Source organism: Rutilus rutilus, assembly GCF_951802725.1.
Source record: "Rutilus rutilus genome assembly, chromosome: 12".
NCBI lineage: Eukaryota > Metazoa > Chordata > Actinopteri > Cypriniformes > Leuciscidae > Rutilus > Rutilus rutilus.
Window position 1 is genome coordinate 9,196,277 of NC_140217.1, and position 17,753 is coordinate 9,214,029.

Here is a 17,753-nt window from a genome sequence, read left to right on the forward strand (position 1 = left end):
ACACACACGCCTTCTCTGCTGTAAAAGGTTTAACAGATAGAACATTCAACAGGTAAGAGCACATCCACTCGATATTTTTCTTCCGCTTTGAGACATGTGATGCTCAGTGTCGCATCTGATTGGTTACATTCCTTTTTTTTTTCCTTTTTTTTTCTTGGTTCCATTCCTTGTCCCACCAAATGTTTAGCAGTACAGCTAATCTTTTATCAGTTATTTAATCAAACATTCACGGAATATACTTATATATATATATATATTAAAAAAAAGAGTAATTAAATTGTGTGCCGGTTTTAATAAAACATCGTTTCGTTTGTGATGGACCGTCAATCTCAGTGGATAGTGGGAGGGCCTCGCGGTTGACAAATAAGTGACGCAGTAAGCGTAACTGCTACGGAAGGCTATTGAAACACATGAGGGGGTCCGTTTCTTGGTTCCAAAATCTTTAGTATAGAGACCTGGCACTAACAAACGAAACAGAGTCTTATTCATCGTGGTGGTTTGTGATGTATGAATGGATAGTTGACGGATTATCGTCGCTGTTCGTGCCCTTTTCTGGTGAGAAATCCGCAGCCTGGCCTAGTGAGCACGGTAACGGTGTAGCAAGAGCCGCGGGCACAGACACCCAGCGGCAGGAGAACAGCAGGCCCGCCAAACGCAACTATCAAAGGTGTAGTATTAGTCTTTTGTATTCCTCATTTCTGAATGAACCGAATTTGTATTGGTTTCTATTTTTGATAACACGCAGTTTGCTTGCTTTGTTCTGGCTGTTGTTAGTTTGTGTCTTGTTCATTTAAGTTACATGAACAATAGGCAGTGTAGTATTAGCAGTTGTCTATTAGGGCAGGAATCAGTCCAATGTAAACAATTCATCAATAGACAATCTATTCACGGCAAACAACTTTAATTTATGGACTGTTTGTCGTAATTGGTCTTATTACAGGTTTGGTTGTCATTCAATGAACCTTGTAGATCATTTTTATTGTGTTAGTCTATTTTGTTGATCCATATGAATAAAAGTGCATGTTCTTTGCCAAGGGATATTGTATGTTTGCTAGTGGTTCTGAGGCTTAGTGATTTTTATTTTAAGTGCTCGGTATTATTTTAAAGGTTTTTCGTCTTAATCCGTCTGATGCACTGACTTGAAGTGTTCTTCTGGGTTTCAGTGTGTACTCTGCTGATGGTGTGGCAGAATATCCAGAGGTCAAAAGAGCAAGACATGGTAAATATTTAGACCATATCTGCCATGTAAACAACAGTGCTTGATGCAACTTCACTGAACATTTCTCACTTACCTACTAGCAAGATTTCCCCCCCCCAAATATATCATTGTCTCTGTTAACAGATGTGATCATTAGGGTTGTCAAGAAGACTTTTGCAGGGATTGCTGGGCTGTTCCGTTCGAGACACCGCAGGAAGGACGAACATGAAAAGCAGAAAGGCTTTACGCAGGTATGTTTGTATAATCACCACTAAGCACTTGCAAAAACATGCATTGTTTGTACAGCCTTGGTTTCATGCACGTTGTCTTGTTTCTTGTGCTTGTTGGTGCCTCAGGTTGGCAAGGTTGCCTTTATGGGTATTGATGACATATACAGCAACAGCTTGAGTTCATGGATTGAGATTGACGGAATGGGTGAGTGTGACCTACCTGCATGTCTCTGTGATCTGTGAAATTTTCTATACCTAGAAGCATCCTGAAAAAAAGTGCATCACAGTTTCTATAAAATTAATTAATAAAATCATACTGTCCCCAAACATTTAAACAACAGCACATAAAGTGTATTTCATACTTGCATACAGTCTGTCAGTTTTGTAATGATTTCAATCTCTATTTAGATAAACAGATTGAAATGGGACTTAAAAATAATGAAAGGACAGCAACCAATGTCCACCACAATGTCCAGGCTTTGCGTAAACCTGAGTAAGTATAATTTAGTCCATTTTTGAAGTGTTTCTCAATTTTAAGCTTTTCTTTAGTCTTCTCAAATTTTGTTTTTATTATCTGCCACCGTTTTAATGATTATCTTTCTTGATGAAATGAATATCCAGTTGAAATGGTTTATCATTTTTACATGATTAAAGGGGAGATTGAAAACTTCTATTCATATAAAAAGAGCCGCATTTTTCTAAATATTCCCACATCCTGTGATGTACAGAATATGGGTGTAATCCAGCCAAACAATAAACACTCAGCAATTATGAATAAACATGCATAATGGAAACAATAAGAAGCATTCATGAAAGATGAACCTTACCTAGGCTACGTATCAAAACAAGGCTTGAGATACATACTTCTGCTTTATAACTGTAAACCATATTGTGGAAGGTTGATGATACTAAAATGATTTGTCCTTTTTAATGTTCTGTAACAGTCTGTATTTATCTCCTTGAGCAGTGGAGCAATGCTGTACAAGGGAAGCCAGGACAGAGGCAGGGAGATGCGCAGATCCCTGAAGCTAGTGCCGTCTTGCACCACCCACGGGCTGAGCACAAGACCGCCTGAGATGGAGCACCCGAGCCGCACACACAAACCTTGCCTGACCGTGGAGGAGGTAGGAAAACTCAATCTTGATGTACTGGGAAGCTTGGTGCGTCGATGTCTTTGATTTCCTGAGCGTTTCTATTTCGAGTAGGCATTGAGAGAGAGCGATCGAGAGCATTACAGGAAGCTAGTAGAGATGGCTTCGGAGAAATACTCAAAGAGCAAAACATTACCATTTGGACGGATGAAGCCTCCAAAGTAAGTCCTTAGAACACTTTTGAAATCATTGTAGCTTTGCTGGAGAAAATTAACGCTGTTTATTCAAACATTTTTAGCTCAAATTTCCCTCTTGATGGACACAAGGCTAATGGACACACATCCCACAGTTACACTACTGATGTGAGCAGACCTGCTCCAGTAAGAGGTGAGCTTAATTAACAGCTAATATATACACCCAGCAGTATGAGCCCCATCCCAAATGAGTGTTGATGATAACGTTACCCTAATAAACTGCTTTTCTTCTGTGCTGTTTCCCTATATGAAGCGGTTTTAACCTTTTAATGAAGAGATTCCATTATATTTTTTACAATCAAATAAAATTTTCTGTTTGCCTTCAGCCCTCCCTAACATGTCTGTGTGGCGGGAGCCAGCATCACTGATGCAGACTAAAGACAGGTAACATTTTAACATGTTGCATAAACATTATTGATTATAAATGCATGTCTGCATTTATTGATTCAAATTTCTTTAATTCTTAAATCTGCTATAGAAAAATAGATGTTAATCGAAGCACACCAGGAAGTGATGTCAAGCAACGAGCCTTGGATAATCAAACTGCAAGAAAAATTGTAAGTGCATTCGTGTATCTTCCGATTATTTGTTTTTTGATTTAATTTTGAAAGCAATTTTTTTTTTAAATGGTGCCTTTTTTTGTTAAAAAGTAGAAAATGAATAAACAGGTTGAATATTCAATCTCTGCATGTGGACGGGAATGAATCACCCCTTTTTGCTGATTGGTCAACCAAACATCAACAGAAAAATAGTCATCCTCTGCTACAGTTGTACGGATTCTTAAAGCAGCGGCTGATTATGATTCTGCTGATGTTTGGTTGACCAATCAGCAAAAAGGGGTGTTTCATTCCAGCCCACATGTAGAGATTGAATATTCAAGCTGTTTATAAATTTTTTTTTATTATTTTTTTTTACCCCTGAATGTAAAAACAAAAAATCAAGCTGAATTCTTGGTGCTGTTTTTATTTTATTTTTCTGCTTTCAATATTAAAACAAAAAAGGAATGATTAGAAGATAAATTATTTCAGTGTCTTATTCATGTGATGCAAGTGTTGCTGTTTACAAATGAAATTTGGAGATTTATGATGTTAATATATATATATATATATATATATATATATATATATATATATATATATTTTTTATGTTTTTTGAAAACAGTGTTATGTAGCTGTAATTTTATCACATTTCAAAGCGACATGGTATTTAATGTTGTCGTATAGTCCGTTTTATAAGTGTAGTTCTGTTTTCCTCACCCTCTCTCTAGCCTGTAGATGTGGATCTGTCAGCTGAGGTTGAAGCCAGGTTGAATCTTAAGGAGAAAGACACTGCTGCAGGACCCTTGCTACCATCCAGATCTGAACTGATTACAGATTCAGTAAGGCGCAGTGAGGAGGAGTTTCCCAGACTGACCAAGGTTAGTGTCTTAAAAAAAATCCTGCCCTTTATAAATGTTGTTATACCTCTTTTATAATAAAACAGTGTTCAGGAAATATTGTGAACATGCATAAACATATTTCTTTGTTAATTAGAATTTGGTGAAATTCTGATTAATAATGTCTCACAAATGGGTTAACCTGATTGCTATATATCTAACAGATCCATTGTAACAGAATAACTATTTTTAATCTGTGCATGTACAAGCAAAAGTAATTTTGGGTGCTATTTATGATAGTAAATAGAATATTTATGTATATATTTATTTAAAGCAAGCCTTTAAAAGAAATTAGCATTAATCAGTTTACATATGAGTGAATGTAGCAGTGTCATGACTTTAACTTAAGTTCACCCAAAAAGGACATTTCGGTCATTAATTACTCAACCTCATGTCGTTCCAAACCCATAAGACCTTCGTTCATCTTCAGAACACAAAATATATTTTTGATGACATCCGAGATCTTTCTGACCCCAGATAGACTGCAGTGTTATTAACACTTTCAAGGCCCAGAATGGTAGTAAAACCATCGTCAAAATAGTAAATGTGACTACAGTGGGAGCAACGAGAATACAAAACAAAAATAACAACTTTATTCAACAATTTCTTCTCTTCCCTGTCAGTCTCTGATGCTGTTCACATTGTGTGCAGTGCTTCCGGGTTCTATGTCAGAAAGCTGGCTCTGTATTGGCCGGCTCCTGCACCAGCATCACACGCATGTATCGTGGTGCTCACGTGAACAGCATTTAGCATTTTTGTTTTGTTTTTTGCCCAAAAAACGTATTCTCGTTGCTTCAATTAATGATAGATATTTCAATAACCCTTTAATGAATTAAATCAAATTTAATTCTCATTTCATTACTGCACGATAAATTGCTGACAATAAATTACAAAAGCGAACATCTCCAGTAAGAGAATTGTGGGGGAAAGAAAAAGCATGACTTTGCTTGGGTAGCTTTGCGTGCCATGTAAACAGGGATATTTCAATATCTGAAGTGTAAACCCTTTTTTTCCGGAATAAAGGCTTTATCAGAAAATAGACCTTAACTGAACAATGATGTGCATGCATTTTCTCAGTTTTGTTTCACTGTCACATTGGTTCCTTCTTGATTGAGTCTCATTTTTGTCTGTGTATCGTAACAGGAGATGCAGCAGGAAGTGAGTGCTGCTCTTGCTCAAAGTGATCCAAACCTGGTTCTGTGCAGTGCTTTCAAACTGCGTATCACACAGAGGGATCTGGCAACCCTGCAAGAAGGCAGCTGGCTCAACGATGAGGTAGTGTCATTTCAAAAGACTTTTATTAGGAATGCACCGTATGATGGTCATCAGCTGATAATGGATATTTAGTTCTGTGTTCTCATTTTTCCCCCTCTATTTTTACAATACTTTTGCCATCATCTAATGTTTGCCAAAACTTAAAAACAGTAGTAAATTGATTAGCCTAAACTATACTAAATTAATTTGTTAAATGTAATCTTTAGCAAATTTTAGAATCAATATTCTAGAATGTAGCCTATATTCTTACATTTTAAATGTATTTATTGCATTTAATAGCATTTTTTGTTTTATTTTTCATTTAGGCAAAATAGTATATAATTTATTCAGCCAATTAACGGTTATTGGCCATAACATGAAAATAATAGTTTTTTCCATAATTTTTGTCCGTCATACTTATAAATCAAAATGCAGGTCAGACCTGATCTCTAACATAACACATAATGATACACAATAATCTGAAAGTTCTTATGAAACATTACCTTTGATTAAACATGTAACCCTGTCGCTCTCAGGTGATCAACTTCTACATGAATCTCGTGATGACCCGCAGTGAGCAGGAAGTAGGAGGCAGGAAGGTCTACTCTTTCAGTACTTTCCTCTTTCCCAAGTTGCATGGCGGTGGACATGCTTCAGTACGGCGCTGGACTAAGGCTGTAGACCTCTTCCAGTTTGACATCATTCTGGTCCCTCTTCACCTGGGTGTTCACTGGTCCCTTGCTGTGAGTATTTAACCATAACTGTCATGGGTTCAAACATTAGAAACCCTTATATTAACAGTAGCAGTCTTTTGCGGCACAATGAAAAGGACACACAAGCTTTCACTGTTAGGTGCCTGATGAATAGTTTTACAGGACTGTTGATTGGGTGGTTGATTTGAATATTTTATTAGCTTTTATTTAATTTGTGTCTGAGTGATGACGTTTAGATTTGTGTGTAATGTTTCCTCCTTTTTCCACGGTAGGTTGTTGACTTAAAAACTAAATCTGTACTATCTTACGACTCCATGGGTCAACGGCATGATGACATCTGCAACATGATTCTGTAAGTGATAATGTTGTGGAGCATTATACTTCACTGCTTATATTTTTAAGACAAGTATTTTGCAGTTAAAATGAGTTTGTGTAATTGTGCTGATGAGGTTAAATGTATCCATGTTAAAGTTTGTGCTCATAGTTTGTTTTTTACAGGCGACTGTACACATTTATATTAACCTAATGACTGCATCTGTCTATCAGGCTTTATCTGAAAGAAGAGTTCAAGGTGAAAAAGGGAAAAGAGTTGGACATGTCAAAGTGGACCTTGAGCAGTTTACGACCTTCTGTAAGCAGTTGTATAATTACATAATATTAATTAATATTAATGTCATTAAATCCTATACGAAGATTGTAAGGGTGTGTTCACACTTGGCAAGTTTGGTTTGATTAAAATGAACTGGTGCAATTGCTCTGTTAGTGCAGTTCCTTTGAAAAAGTGTGGACACTGCTGTTTAAAACCTGGTGCGCATCAAACAAGCAGACTGAGACCCCTGAAAAGGTGAGTTTCAGTGCGCCTCCAAGCGAACTGTGCGACTGATATAGGAACGGGACCAAAGACATCTAAACAAACCAAAAACGGTGTGATGTCACAAGATGTGACCCTAAAAAGGACAGAATGCTCAAGCATTTGCTCTTCACGACGTAGGATCTATCAGTTCAGTACAGCCATTGGAAACGGCATCTCCTTGCAGCAGATCTTCATTTGTGTAAAATTGAAGAATTTCTGGAGCTGTTTTGACTTTACACATTGTATAAGCTCTTCGTGAATTCTCAGCTGGTAAACATGCCATGATGCGTAGGTACGCACATACGACAAGTGCGTTTAGGTCAGATAAATTCAGTAAATTCCGTCGCAAAATATAGGTCAAAAAAGCCTTTTTTGTTTGTTTGTTTTTTTACTTTAGGTTCGGTCTTAAAAATAACAGTGTTACCGCTAAGCGAACCAGGACTAAATGTATTATTTTCTTTTTTGGTCTGGACCAAAAGAACCAAGAGAACCAAACTACAAGTTTGAACACACCTGTCAGCATGAATGTAAATTGTATTTTAAAGTTTTTACTTAAATATTACCAAAATTCAAAATGAGTTTAATATTATTTTAGGTTAAAAGTAACAAATGACCTCAGTGATCATATTTTTTAATCAATGTTGTCACATCAGTCCACAAGAGGGTGCAACAAATACATTTAAACAAAACCACGAGTTAGTGGTAGCAGACATCATGTATAAGTCTGCATTCGGTTTTATGTGTTTGCCAAACACTCAAATGCAACCCATATTCAAAGTTCAAAAGTTTAATTTGACAGCTGTAGAAGTGTGTTTCATTCTGGGTCAGGAATGAAACGTGCACTATAAGCTCAGTTCTAATTATTGTTTGCAGGAGATCCCTCAGCAGAAGAATGGTAGTGATTGTGGTGTGTTCGTATGCAAATATGCTGACTATATCTCCAGAGGACGCAACCTCACATTCAGACAGGTACTGCTTATTTACACCCACACAATTACTTGTATATACTTATGTATAATTATTGCAGAATTATATTTACTATGTATTCTTTCTCTCTCTCTCTCTAGAATCATATGCCGTATTTCAGGAAAGTTATGATCTGGGAGATCCTCAACCAAAAGCTGCTGCAGTAGGAGTGTTGGGAATGTCGTACTGACTGAATCAGATTGACCAAAGCACAGGACCATTATACGTCTGTCCCTCCTGCTCTTTTCTAGAGACTTATGGCTTTATATTGGCCTGTTGCAAAATTCCACCCAATTCCTTTAACAGACTGGATTGCTGGTTCTCGGACAGTTTTGTTTGCACAAATAACCAACCCCTGCTGTATTAATCCAAACACTAGAAGCGCAAATATGGTTCAAGGAGCAGAACACTGGACTGGGGTGTGAATAGATTTGAGCAGGTGGAAGCCTCATTAGCAGTTGTTTTTGTGAGGCTGGAATCGTTTCATTCCAAGAATGTAGTCTTATCGCCCCCTACTGGTTATGCTGTGAGCAGTTCCCAACTCACAGAAGTAGCTGTTGATGTTACGATGGGGTGGGGTTAAAACAAAATGAACTTTATTCTCAGTAAGCTTTCAGAGTTTCTTAGCATGGGGATGTTTTAGCATTAACATGTATCTTTTTACATTCTATTTGGATTAATAAGGAATAATAAATATATTTATTTAGTTTGAATGATATTCAGTTATGTCAGCTTAGTATGTCAAGACTTGTGTTTAAAAACCTACAATCGTGCCCGTTAGTCTCAGAGCATCTTACTAGCAAGGTTTAATGTGCATGACGATGATGGTACTTGCACTGAAAGCAACAGTATTCAGTGGATCTGTTTTGTTTCTTTTGTGTCTCTACACAGTCCTGGCCTCCAAGTGCCTTGATCCGGGTGCATCTCATATTTGAAAGCCGTAAAATAGAAATGTTGAAGATTTTGGCTTTACACCTCTTGCTGGAGAATCCGACATGCTTGTTTTGTGTGTGTGGGGAAGCAACAGAGCTTAACACAAGTAAAAACCAGAGCTAGATGATGAGGAGGGGGAATGCATTGGTCTCATTTTTTCTGATTCTAAATGCTATATTCATAATCCCAATGGCTGTATTAGACATTCTTATTGAACTGGAACTGTGGAGCAGTGAAGTTGTGCCAAACTGACATTTCTGTGGTTAATTTCTGCAATATTCCTCTCTCATCCAGTAATACAGGATCAAAAAGTGCTTTAATTCTGACTTGAAGTGTAAAAGAAGAAAAAAGGTCTATATTTATTTGTTCGTATGTGGCTCTTCTGATTTAGTTTGAGCTTGAGTGCATATCCTGAAGTGGAATTGTTTGTGAGAATGGAGAGCGTTTCGATTGGCAGTGAGTGAGTTCTGATGCAAGCTTTAATATAGAAAATGAAAAGGCCCTACTGCATATGAACTGGTTTTGTCATTAATGCAGAGTGTTGGTACTTATTTTTGTAAGTAATAAAGAAGTGAAAAAGAAACACGTCGTCTGTCTTAGTCACACTCTAATAATGCAAGTAAGGTCAAATTCCTGTCACAAGAGGTCAATACAACTGCAACATAATTCAGAAGATCCTCTTATAGTTGCTACTGTTTAATGTTATCAAAGCACCATATGCAGTGAAAGATCTGTATTAATGTTTTGATTTGCTTGAGCTAATGCTGTCTTACAGGTGTCATTTTTGTTCACTCTTGTTCCACATGGATGCATAAAAAAAGTACTATTATTTTGTTACTAAAAGATTTCTATTTGAAGTAAATGCTGCTCTTTTATCCAGTTTCCACACAATTGGTAAGCAACTGTTTTCAACATTGATACGAAATGTTTCTTGAGCCAGATCAGTAAATTAGAATGATTTCTGAAGGATCATGTGACTGGAGTATTGATGCTATTGAAATCACCAGGATACATAACATTTTAAAATATATATGAACAGAACACGGATATTTTCATTTATGATAATGTTTGACAATAGTTTTTCTTGTATTTTTAATCAAATAAATGCATCCTTAGTGAGCAGAAGAGACTTCTAAAAAAAATTTAAAAAATCATACCGACTCAACTTTTCATTTATATTTATTTAATAGTGTAATATTCACTTTAAAATGTTTAATCTTTTTTAAATTATTATTGTAAACATTGTAAACAGATATGGACAGGCAGCACATGAGTTTGTGGAGGCAGTCTTTTTATATGTGCTTTTGACATTCTGTGTTAAACAATCAACAGTTTCAAGTAGGCCTATATTTTTTTCCCATCCATTACACTATTCTAACCGGTAGGGCCACCAGGTGTCAAATAAGCACACAAATGTAACCTTGCACTATCCTTGCCCTCACTTCACACACTATCTGGAAACAGTTCCATGGTGTAATGTTCACAGGAGACAACTGTCAGTGATGCACTTCCTGCTCTGCCATCACGTGATCTACAGGCTAATTTATTGATAGGCCTGAATTATTTAGACGGCCCAGTGTGTTCGAAAACACAGCAGATGGTCTTTACGTGATGAAACTAATATCTGCCCTAGCTTTTTGCCCTAACGTATCTCTTTTCTTGCCCATTTGTATCTGGATGGGTAAGAAGCGCCATTTCAAAACTGACATAAATGAACGTTACTGACAATATGTAAACAATACAATACATAATTTAGCACCAGGTTTTGTGTCTAAGATCAGTCTCTTTCCGTTTGTATTATTAATAAACTGTATTATGTGTTTTTCTGTCTTACAATTATGAAACTCAAAATGTTTCAGTATAGATAATAATTATTGGTCCCAATTTTATATTAAGTATCTGTAAGTACTATGTACTAACATTTAAATTAATCATTCGATACAATGCAGTTATAACATGTTTTTACATTGTATTATATTTAAAAAATACCTGCATGTAATTACCTCTGTAATTAATTTTCCCTTCCCTTAAACCCTCCCACCAAACCTGTCCATAACCTTACCAGTATCCCACCGCAATAGCAGTCAAAGTGTTTTGCAATGCAACATGAACACAATAAGTACATTGTACCTAATTATGTAAATACATAGTAGTTAAAGACATACACTGTTAAAAATAAATGTTCCAAAAGGGCGTTTCTGCAGCAATGCAAAAGAGGAACCAATTTGGGTTACCTTTCAGTAAAAACATTATTTATATTATTATTATGGTGAAAACCTTTTTAATAATCTTAGAGTAGGTTAACATGACAACGATGTACTAAAAATGGAAGCGTTTTTTTGCGTACAGGCGTTCCCGATAAAAAATACTGTATTATGTATGCCAGGCCAGTAGTTGGCAATGTAACTTTGCAAAGAAAGCACACCGCCTATTGACTGAATACGTAATACACGTGTATGACATAAACGTTCTCCAGAGAGGGTCGGTTCAAGGCTCTACCATTGGAAAAAGCGCAATGGCTAACTTAAATTACGTGTGCCTTGATAATCAATCACATTACAGCCTTGACGTCACTGAATTTCGTTCAGAGTTGTGTGACAGTTAATCACTGTTTGCGAATACCATAGAAATAAATGAGAAGTGCCATAAACTGAATCATACCTGTTGCACAACTGTCCGTGACTTCTCTTATAAAACAGCATTTTTTGGGGTGTAAACTCTAAAAATAGATCAATCCAAAATGAATGTTTTAGAGCAAACATGTTGAAGATTAGCCAATGGGCGTCGATAAGCTATTTCCTCACAAAAGCGATTTATTTAGCGTAGTGAAGCCTCTCCTCCATTGACATCCATTAAAAAAAAACGCTTATTGTCTCCTTCCCTGAGTACTGCAGCATTAGCAGGCATTAAGCTTTTTACGGCTAAGGTTGCAGGCTTGCCTTCAAATGGCTTTGCCTTTTTCACAAATTCGTGTTTTTGTAGTTTACACAGAGAAGATAACGGTATAATTTTCAACAAATTTGCCATTTCAAAAGTTTCCGTTTTCAGGCCCCCAAAACGCTGTTGTCGTGTAAATGAATGGCCAAAACGCGTAAGAAGTTTCCTGGGGGTTTTTTTTGTTGAAAATTGTGTCATGTAAACGCCCCCTAAAGAACTGCTTTTCCACTATAAAGAACCTTTTGTGCAATGGAAAGGTTCCTTGGATGTTAAAGATTCTATATGGAACATATAGATGCCTATAAAGAATGTAATGTAATGTAAAGTGTGACCTAATTATTATTTAACAATTAAGATGCAACGGGTATAATAATATCCTCTCATTCAAACAGCTGAATTTGTGATAAAACAAGGAAAAAATATATAAACCATTAAACTAATCACGTAATAAATAATCAGATTGAGGTCAAACTCTTTCGAATTTGTTGGTTTACAGTCATTTGTTGGGTTACAAATCATTGGTTAACAATGTCAGTGCCACTAAGACTGAGCAAAGAACATTCTTGTGTTTTTGCTGAAATTAAAGATGATGGTTTTACATCTTGTGGTCATATTGCACAAGGTCTGCGTGAAAATCACCCTGGGAGTTCCTCCAAGCCATTTCTCACCTCAAACTTTTGTGCCAGAGGTCAAAACATGGTACAGCGTGGAGGCGGACGTATTTGTGTCCCCCCGAAGAGCATTCCAGACAGCCATAGACAGTCTCGCGCTTCTGATGCCCCATGCCACACAGGGCGCACGGTCCTTTAGGTATGTTATGGTTGAGCAGATTTACACGTATGTGCTTCTCATCCCGCAGGTAGGCCGTGGACAGGTCAGTCATGCTGGCGGCCTTCTCGTAGTAGTCCGTCACGACATCGTCCATGTACATATCAGAGTGAGTGAGCTCTTCAAATGTCCTGTCATCTACAGCAAGCATAAATCAAGAGTCATATTTGGAACACTTCTTCAAGATTTTTTTAAATATTACAGATATATTTGACAACAGAAATGATATCACCTGCTCTGAAAGGATTCCCATAGATGATTCCCGACAGGAATCTCCTGAGTCTTCCAAAGGAAAAGCGGCCAATGAATCCCCCGAGCTGGTCACGTATCTGTTCCCTCTCAAACCCTCCCATTGACTCTGGCGCTACACATATGTCTGACCAAAGTTACATTAAAGGCCATTAGTTAAAGAAAAAAACAGATGGAGACTCTACTTGAATCTGAAAATCAACTAATTTCTGAAAATGTTTAAATCTAAAAAACATCTATGATTCATATACAGAGTAACTCCATAGTATATACCCAAAAGTTTGGTGTCAGTAAGATAATTTTTTATGTTTTTGAAAGTCTCACCAAGGCTGCATTCATTTGATCAAAAATACAATAAAACAGTAATACTGTGAAATATTATTATTATTTAAATAACTGGTTTCTTGTGTAATATATTTTAAAATGTAATTTATTCCTGTGATTGCAAAGCTGAATTACTCCAGGATTCAGTTTTTCCTTCAGAAATCAGTGCTCGAGAAACAGTTTTTGTGGAAACCGTGATACATTTTTTCAGGATTCTTCGATGAATGAAAAGTTCAAAAGAACAGCATGTATTTGAAATATAAATATTTTGTAACATTATGTACGGAGCCTCTAAAAGGACATAGTGAAGAAAAAAATATGAGATGGGAGGAAAAATTATACGTCAGAGCGTTCTCTCGCAAATGTTTTGAACTTTGCAGAAACTTTGCATTCGTTCGCAAAATGTTTGCGTTCCCCCAATAAATTTTGAGTTTGCGCAAAACTTTTGTACGGAGCCCCTAAAGGGACATATGAAGGAAACAAAATATGAGATGGAGGAAAAATTATTTGTCAATGCTTTTGCGTTCCCTCGCAAAAACGTTTGCGTTCCCGCCGAGAAGAGCTCAAAAGGTCGACGAGCAAACACAAAGTTTCTCGTGGGAACGCAAAACGTTTTGCGAGCGAACACAAAGTTTCTCGGGGGAACGCAAAACATTTGTGAGAGAACGCAAAAGCATTGACTTATTATTTGTCCTCCTATCTCAGATTTTTACTACCTCCATATGTCCCTTTAGGGGCTCCGTAGTTTTGTGAGCTAATGCAAAGTTTCTTGGGGAAACGCAAAATTATTGCGAGACAACGCAAAAGCGTTGAAATATATTTTTTCCTCCCATCCCATAGGCTATTTCCACCACCATGTCCTTTTAGGGGCTTCTTATAAATGTCTTTAGTGTCATTTTTGATCAATTTAATGAATCCTTTCTGAATAGAAGTTTTTTAAAAGAAATCTTACTGACCCCAAACTTTTGTATTTCAGTGTAAATAGAATGACTACTATTATTCATTACTTGAATTATGCAGTCATTTAATACTTACCAAGACGTCCATCCAGACGCACATAAAGCTCGAGCACACTGAATGCTATGGTCGTGTGGGCTGGAATAACGATGGCTTTATCTCGCCCTTTAGGATTTCGACCGTCATCTATCTGGAACTGTGTTGGATAATAGAAAGCATCAGAGAACAGCAGATTTCACAGCCACATATATAATTTGGCCCGGGGGTACAATTGCATTTGTTTACCCTCATGGTCGTTCCACGCATTCCAGCGTGGACGGTGAGGGAACACTGTCGTGTGGTGCGAATACTCTCCATGACAATGCACAGGACAGTGCGTCCATTCTCTTTGGACTGACGGATCAAACAGTGATCAATGTCCACTTTCCTGATATTTAAAAAGAAATGAGAGGAGAATAGACAGAAAGATTTGTGAGAAAAAGAATGTAAGAATGTATTGATTCATTTATGAGCAAGAGTGCTGCCACAAATAATCACAGCCGCTGAAATAACTTATCTGTTACATTATCAGTAACTTAAATTTGAGACCCAATTATGACTGTTATTTTGTCAATATTTATGAAGCCCCTTAGGGACATGATGATGGAAATAATATGATATGGGAGGAAAAGCTATATTTCAAAGCTTTTATGAGTGAAGGGCAAAGTTTCTCAGGGGAATTCAATAGGTTTGTGAGAAAACACAAACATTTTGTAAGTGAACACAAAATTTTTGCGAGCGAAGTCAAATTTTCCGGGGGAATGCAATCATTTTGCGAGAGAACACAAAAGTTTTGTTACCAAATGTTTTTTTGTTTTTTTTTGTTGGAGGAATGAACAATTTTGCAAGCAAACACAATATTTTTCAGGAGTCAAGTCATAAGTTTCCCATCACCATGTCCCCTTAGGGGCTCCTTAATTTTTGCTATACCAATGATAATAGTTCCTGATGGGGTCAAAGCAAAATCAACCTTTGCGCATTACATTTGTATTTTGTTCCTGAATTAATGTTTTTGAATGAATCGGTTAAGTGAATGTCTCTGACTCACTTATAAATACAGGTAATTGTCACACATACTGTACTTCCATAACAATATAACCTGTAAAAATAATCACTTTAAAAATCTTCACTAAATGCACAGACTGACAGCCTGTCTGTGACGTGCAAAAAGTGAGTAATACAAAACAGTGAAAAGTCCTAGTGCTGCTAGACTAAATACCAGCTCTCATCCAATTTTGAGGTGCGGGAACTGTCTAACTGTATAAAAATATATACACAATGTGTCCTTTACCTTGCATTGAGCTCCCTGAGTAATGTAGGAACCTCCACCTCATGCTTGGTCACAATTCCAAATGAGGCCTTTACCGCCACAGAATCTGAACCACTCACGTTTACTCCCACCTCGTGGATCAGATGATTGCCCAAACGCCCATTTAGGGAAACATCAGACTTGTCTTCATAGTTCAGAAGCTGATATGAGGAGACCCCTGTCAACCAGAGAGAAATACACTCCCTTGATTGATATCACTTACACAGTATGCACTTAAAGGGATAGTTCACCCAAAAAGGAAAATTCTGTTATCATATACTCAACCTCAAGTTGTTCCAAACCTGTATGAATTTCTTTCTACTGCTGAACACAAAAGAAGATATTTTAAAGAATGTTAATAACCAAACAGTTGATGGGCCCCATTTTTTTAGTATTTTCTTTCCATACTATGGAAGCCAATCAAATGTTTGGTTACCCATATTTTTCTAAATATCTTATTTTGTGTTCAGCAGAAGAAAAAATAATAAATCATACAGGTTTAGAACAACTTGAGGGTGAGTAATTGATGACAGAATTTTCATTTTTTGGGTGCACTATCCCTTTAATGCTAAAATACCTTCATTTATAACGCATAAAATGCCAAACAATTTCAATACACATTATATAATAACTGTTTTTATGCATGTTGTAAGAACATATTACGCAACGATGCACATACAATTCTTTATGAATGTCTAATTGAAGGCATGATAATCAAGTGTTTGTTCATCTAGTAGGCCTATACTCATCGAGTTATTTTAATTGATTTCAAATTATGAAACATTTCTTCCTCACCTGCTGTGATCTCTTTCTCTCCCACGAGTATGTCTTTCAGGGAGAAGGGGGTTGTGGCATATTTGGTCTTCTTCCAGAAATGTCGTCTCCTCTTCCTCGTCACCAGACTGAGGGGTTGATATCGGTCCGCTTCACTTAGACTGGGCACAGGGACCAGCCGTCCAGTGTTCCCCACCTGCTTCACAAAGTTCTTAGTTGCTGCCGCAAACATGACTGTAGTTCACCGCAGCTTGAGCATTTCGTGTCTTTGTATGTTCATTCACAGTGGTCTGAATTTGACTTGGTGCTGGCTGTGTGGAAACATCGCTAAATGATATTGAAGAGGTGCTACTAGGGTTTGTTCAACCAGATCATAAATAATAAAGGGGTTGTAAGCTGATCAGGATGTTCTTTGCCATATGTGTAGTGTCTTATCGGGTTAAAAAATAGACCTGACACCATCACATCTGTTATAAGTCACTCCCTCCAGAGTTTAAAGTGAGTATAATGACCTTATTAATGCTTGTTCATTATTGCTTCACTTAATTTGCAAACAGAATATAATTAGCCTATCTTAAATATTCTGTAGTTTACCTATTGCTTGTAATTTGAACATATAAACTTAACTTGAGGTTTAAGTTTATACATTAGACCGCACTGCATATCTGATTACCTTCTTTTGTATAGCATAATAAGGTCAAACTAGTTTACATGAAGAATATTTGTGGTCACTTTGTTTTACAATACATTTCTATTTGTTAACATTTAGTTAACTACATTAGTTAACATGAACTAACAATGAAAAATAGCCTACTTCTAAACCATTTAGTCATTTTAGTTCGTTAATTTCAGCATTTCTAATACATAGGCTAATTAAAATCAAAAGTTGTATGATAATCGTATTTAATGAACCTGAGCTAACATGAACAATGAACAGTTGTAGGCCTATTTTTACTAACTAATATTAACAAAGATAAATAAATACCGTAGCAGTTATATTTGTGTTGATAGTCAATGCATTAACTAATGTTAAGAAATGGGACCTTATTGTAAAGTGTTACCATTTGTTTTGTTTTGTTTCAGTTATTTCTTGTTACATTATGCTTCAGTGAGAGAAGTAATACTTCAAAAGTAGCACAGAAACAACATGTAAGAGATAAATCATATGTTATGTTTTACCAGAATATAGCCTAGCAACTTCTTCTTTGAGTTTAACTTATGTTTGGGTAAATTTACAATCTGTGATGATGTGTAATGTCCATTTTTAGGACAAGTTAAATGTTTGCAGTGATTCACAGATGGTGAAATAAACTGTGGTTAAAGACAACTAAAAGGTGTTTCTCACCTCGTAACTGAACCAAGATTCCTTTGCCTACACTAACAAAACATGTGGAGACTTTCTACTGTGA

The 17,753-nt window shown here is 36.6% G+C and overlaps 2 protein-coding genes across 3 annotated transcripts; one reads left to right on the top strand and one right to left on the bottom strand.

The window, feature by feature from the left end:
- The first annotated feature begins 373 nt into the window (after positions 1-373).
- Positions 374-9,501, top strand: senp2 (SUMO specific peptidase 2). 2 transcript variants are annotated; one of them, XM_084426254.1, is made up of 17 exons: positions 374-667; positions 1,164-1,219; positions 1,343-1,449; positions 1,555-1,633; positions 1,837-1,921; positions 2,393-2,552; positions 2,634-2,740; positions 2,818-2,906; positions 3,100-3,157; positions 3,252-3,330; positions 4,041-4,190; positions 5,352-5,483; positions 5,999-6,205; positions 6,448-6,527; positions 6,722-6,806; positions 7,902-7,997; positions 8,096-9,501. In XM_084426254.1, exons 1-17 carry the CDS (start codon positions 504-506, stop codon positions 8,159-8,161), a joined length of 1,800 nt encoding a protein of 599 aa, XP_084282380.1. In that variant the 5' UTR covers positions 374-503; the 3' UTR covers positions 8,162-9,501. The 2 variants fall into 2 exon arrangements, with proteins under 2 accessions (XP_084282380.1, XP_084282381.1); XM_084426255.1 differs by having other exon boundaries at positions 2,396-2,552.
- Positions 9,502-12,528: 3,027 nt separating this feature from the next.
- Positions 12,529-16,576, bottom strand: pjvk (pejvakin; the record flags this gene model as incomplete). The annotated part of the gene is made up of 6 exons (XM_084424964.1): positions 12,529-12,830; positions 12,925-13,068; positions 14,301-14,418; positions 14,508-14,649; positions 15,553-15,748; positions 16,366-16,576. The coding sequence occupies 6 exons, from the start codon at positions 16,574-16,576 to the stop codon at positions 12,529-12,531; spliced, it is 1,113 nt and encodes a 370-aa protein (XP_084281090.1).
- Positions 16,577-17,753: the final 1,177 nt, after the last annotated feature.

Excerpts from the sequence above, each read along its gene's own strand:
- senp2 (XM_084426254.1), top strand. The coding sequence starts at position 504 with ATGTATGAATGGATAGTTGACGGATTATCGTCGCTGTTCGTGCCCTTT. Across the intron at positions 3,331-4,040 it reads ATCAAACTGCAAGAAAAATT|CCTGTAGATGTGGATCTGTC; the intron begins GTAAGTGCATTC and ends CCCTCTCTCTAG. Across the intron at positions 6,528-6,721 it reads GACATCTGCAACATGATTCT|GCTTTATCTGAAAGAAGAGT; the intron begins GTAAGTGATAAT and ends TCTGTCTATCAG.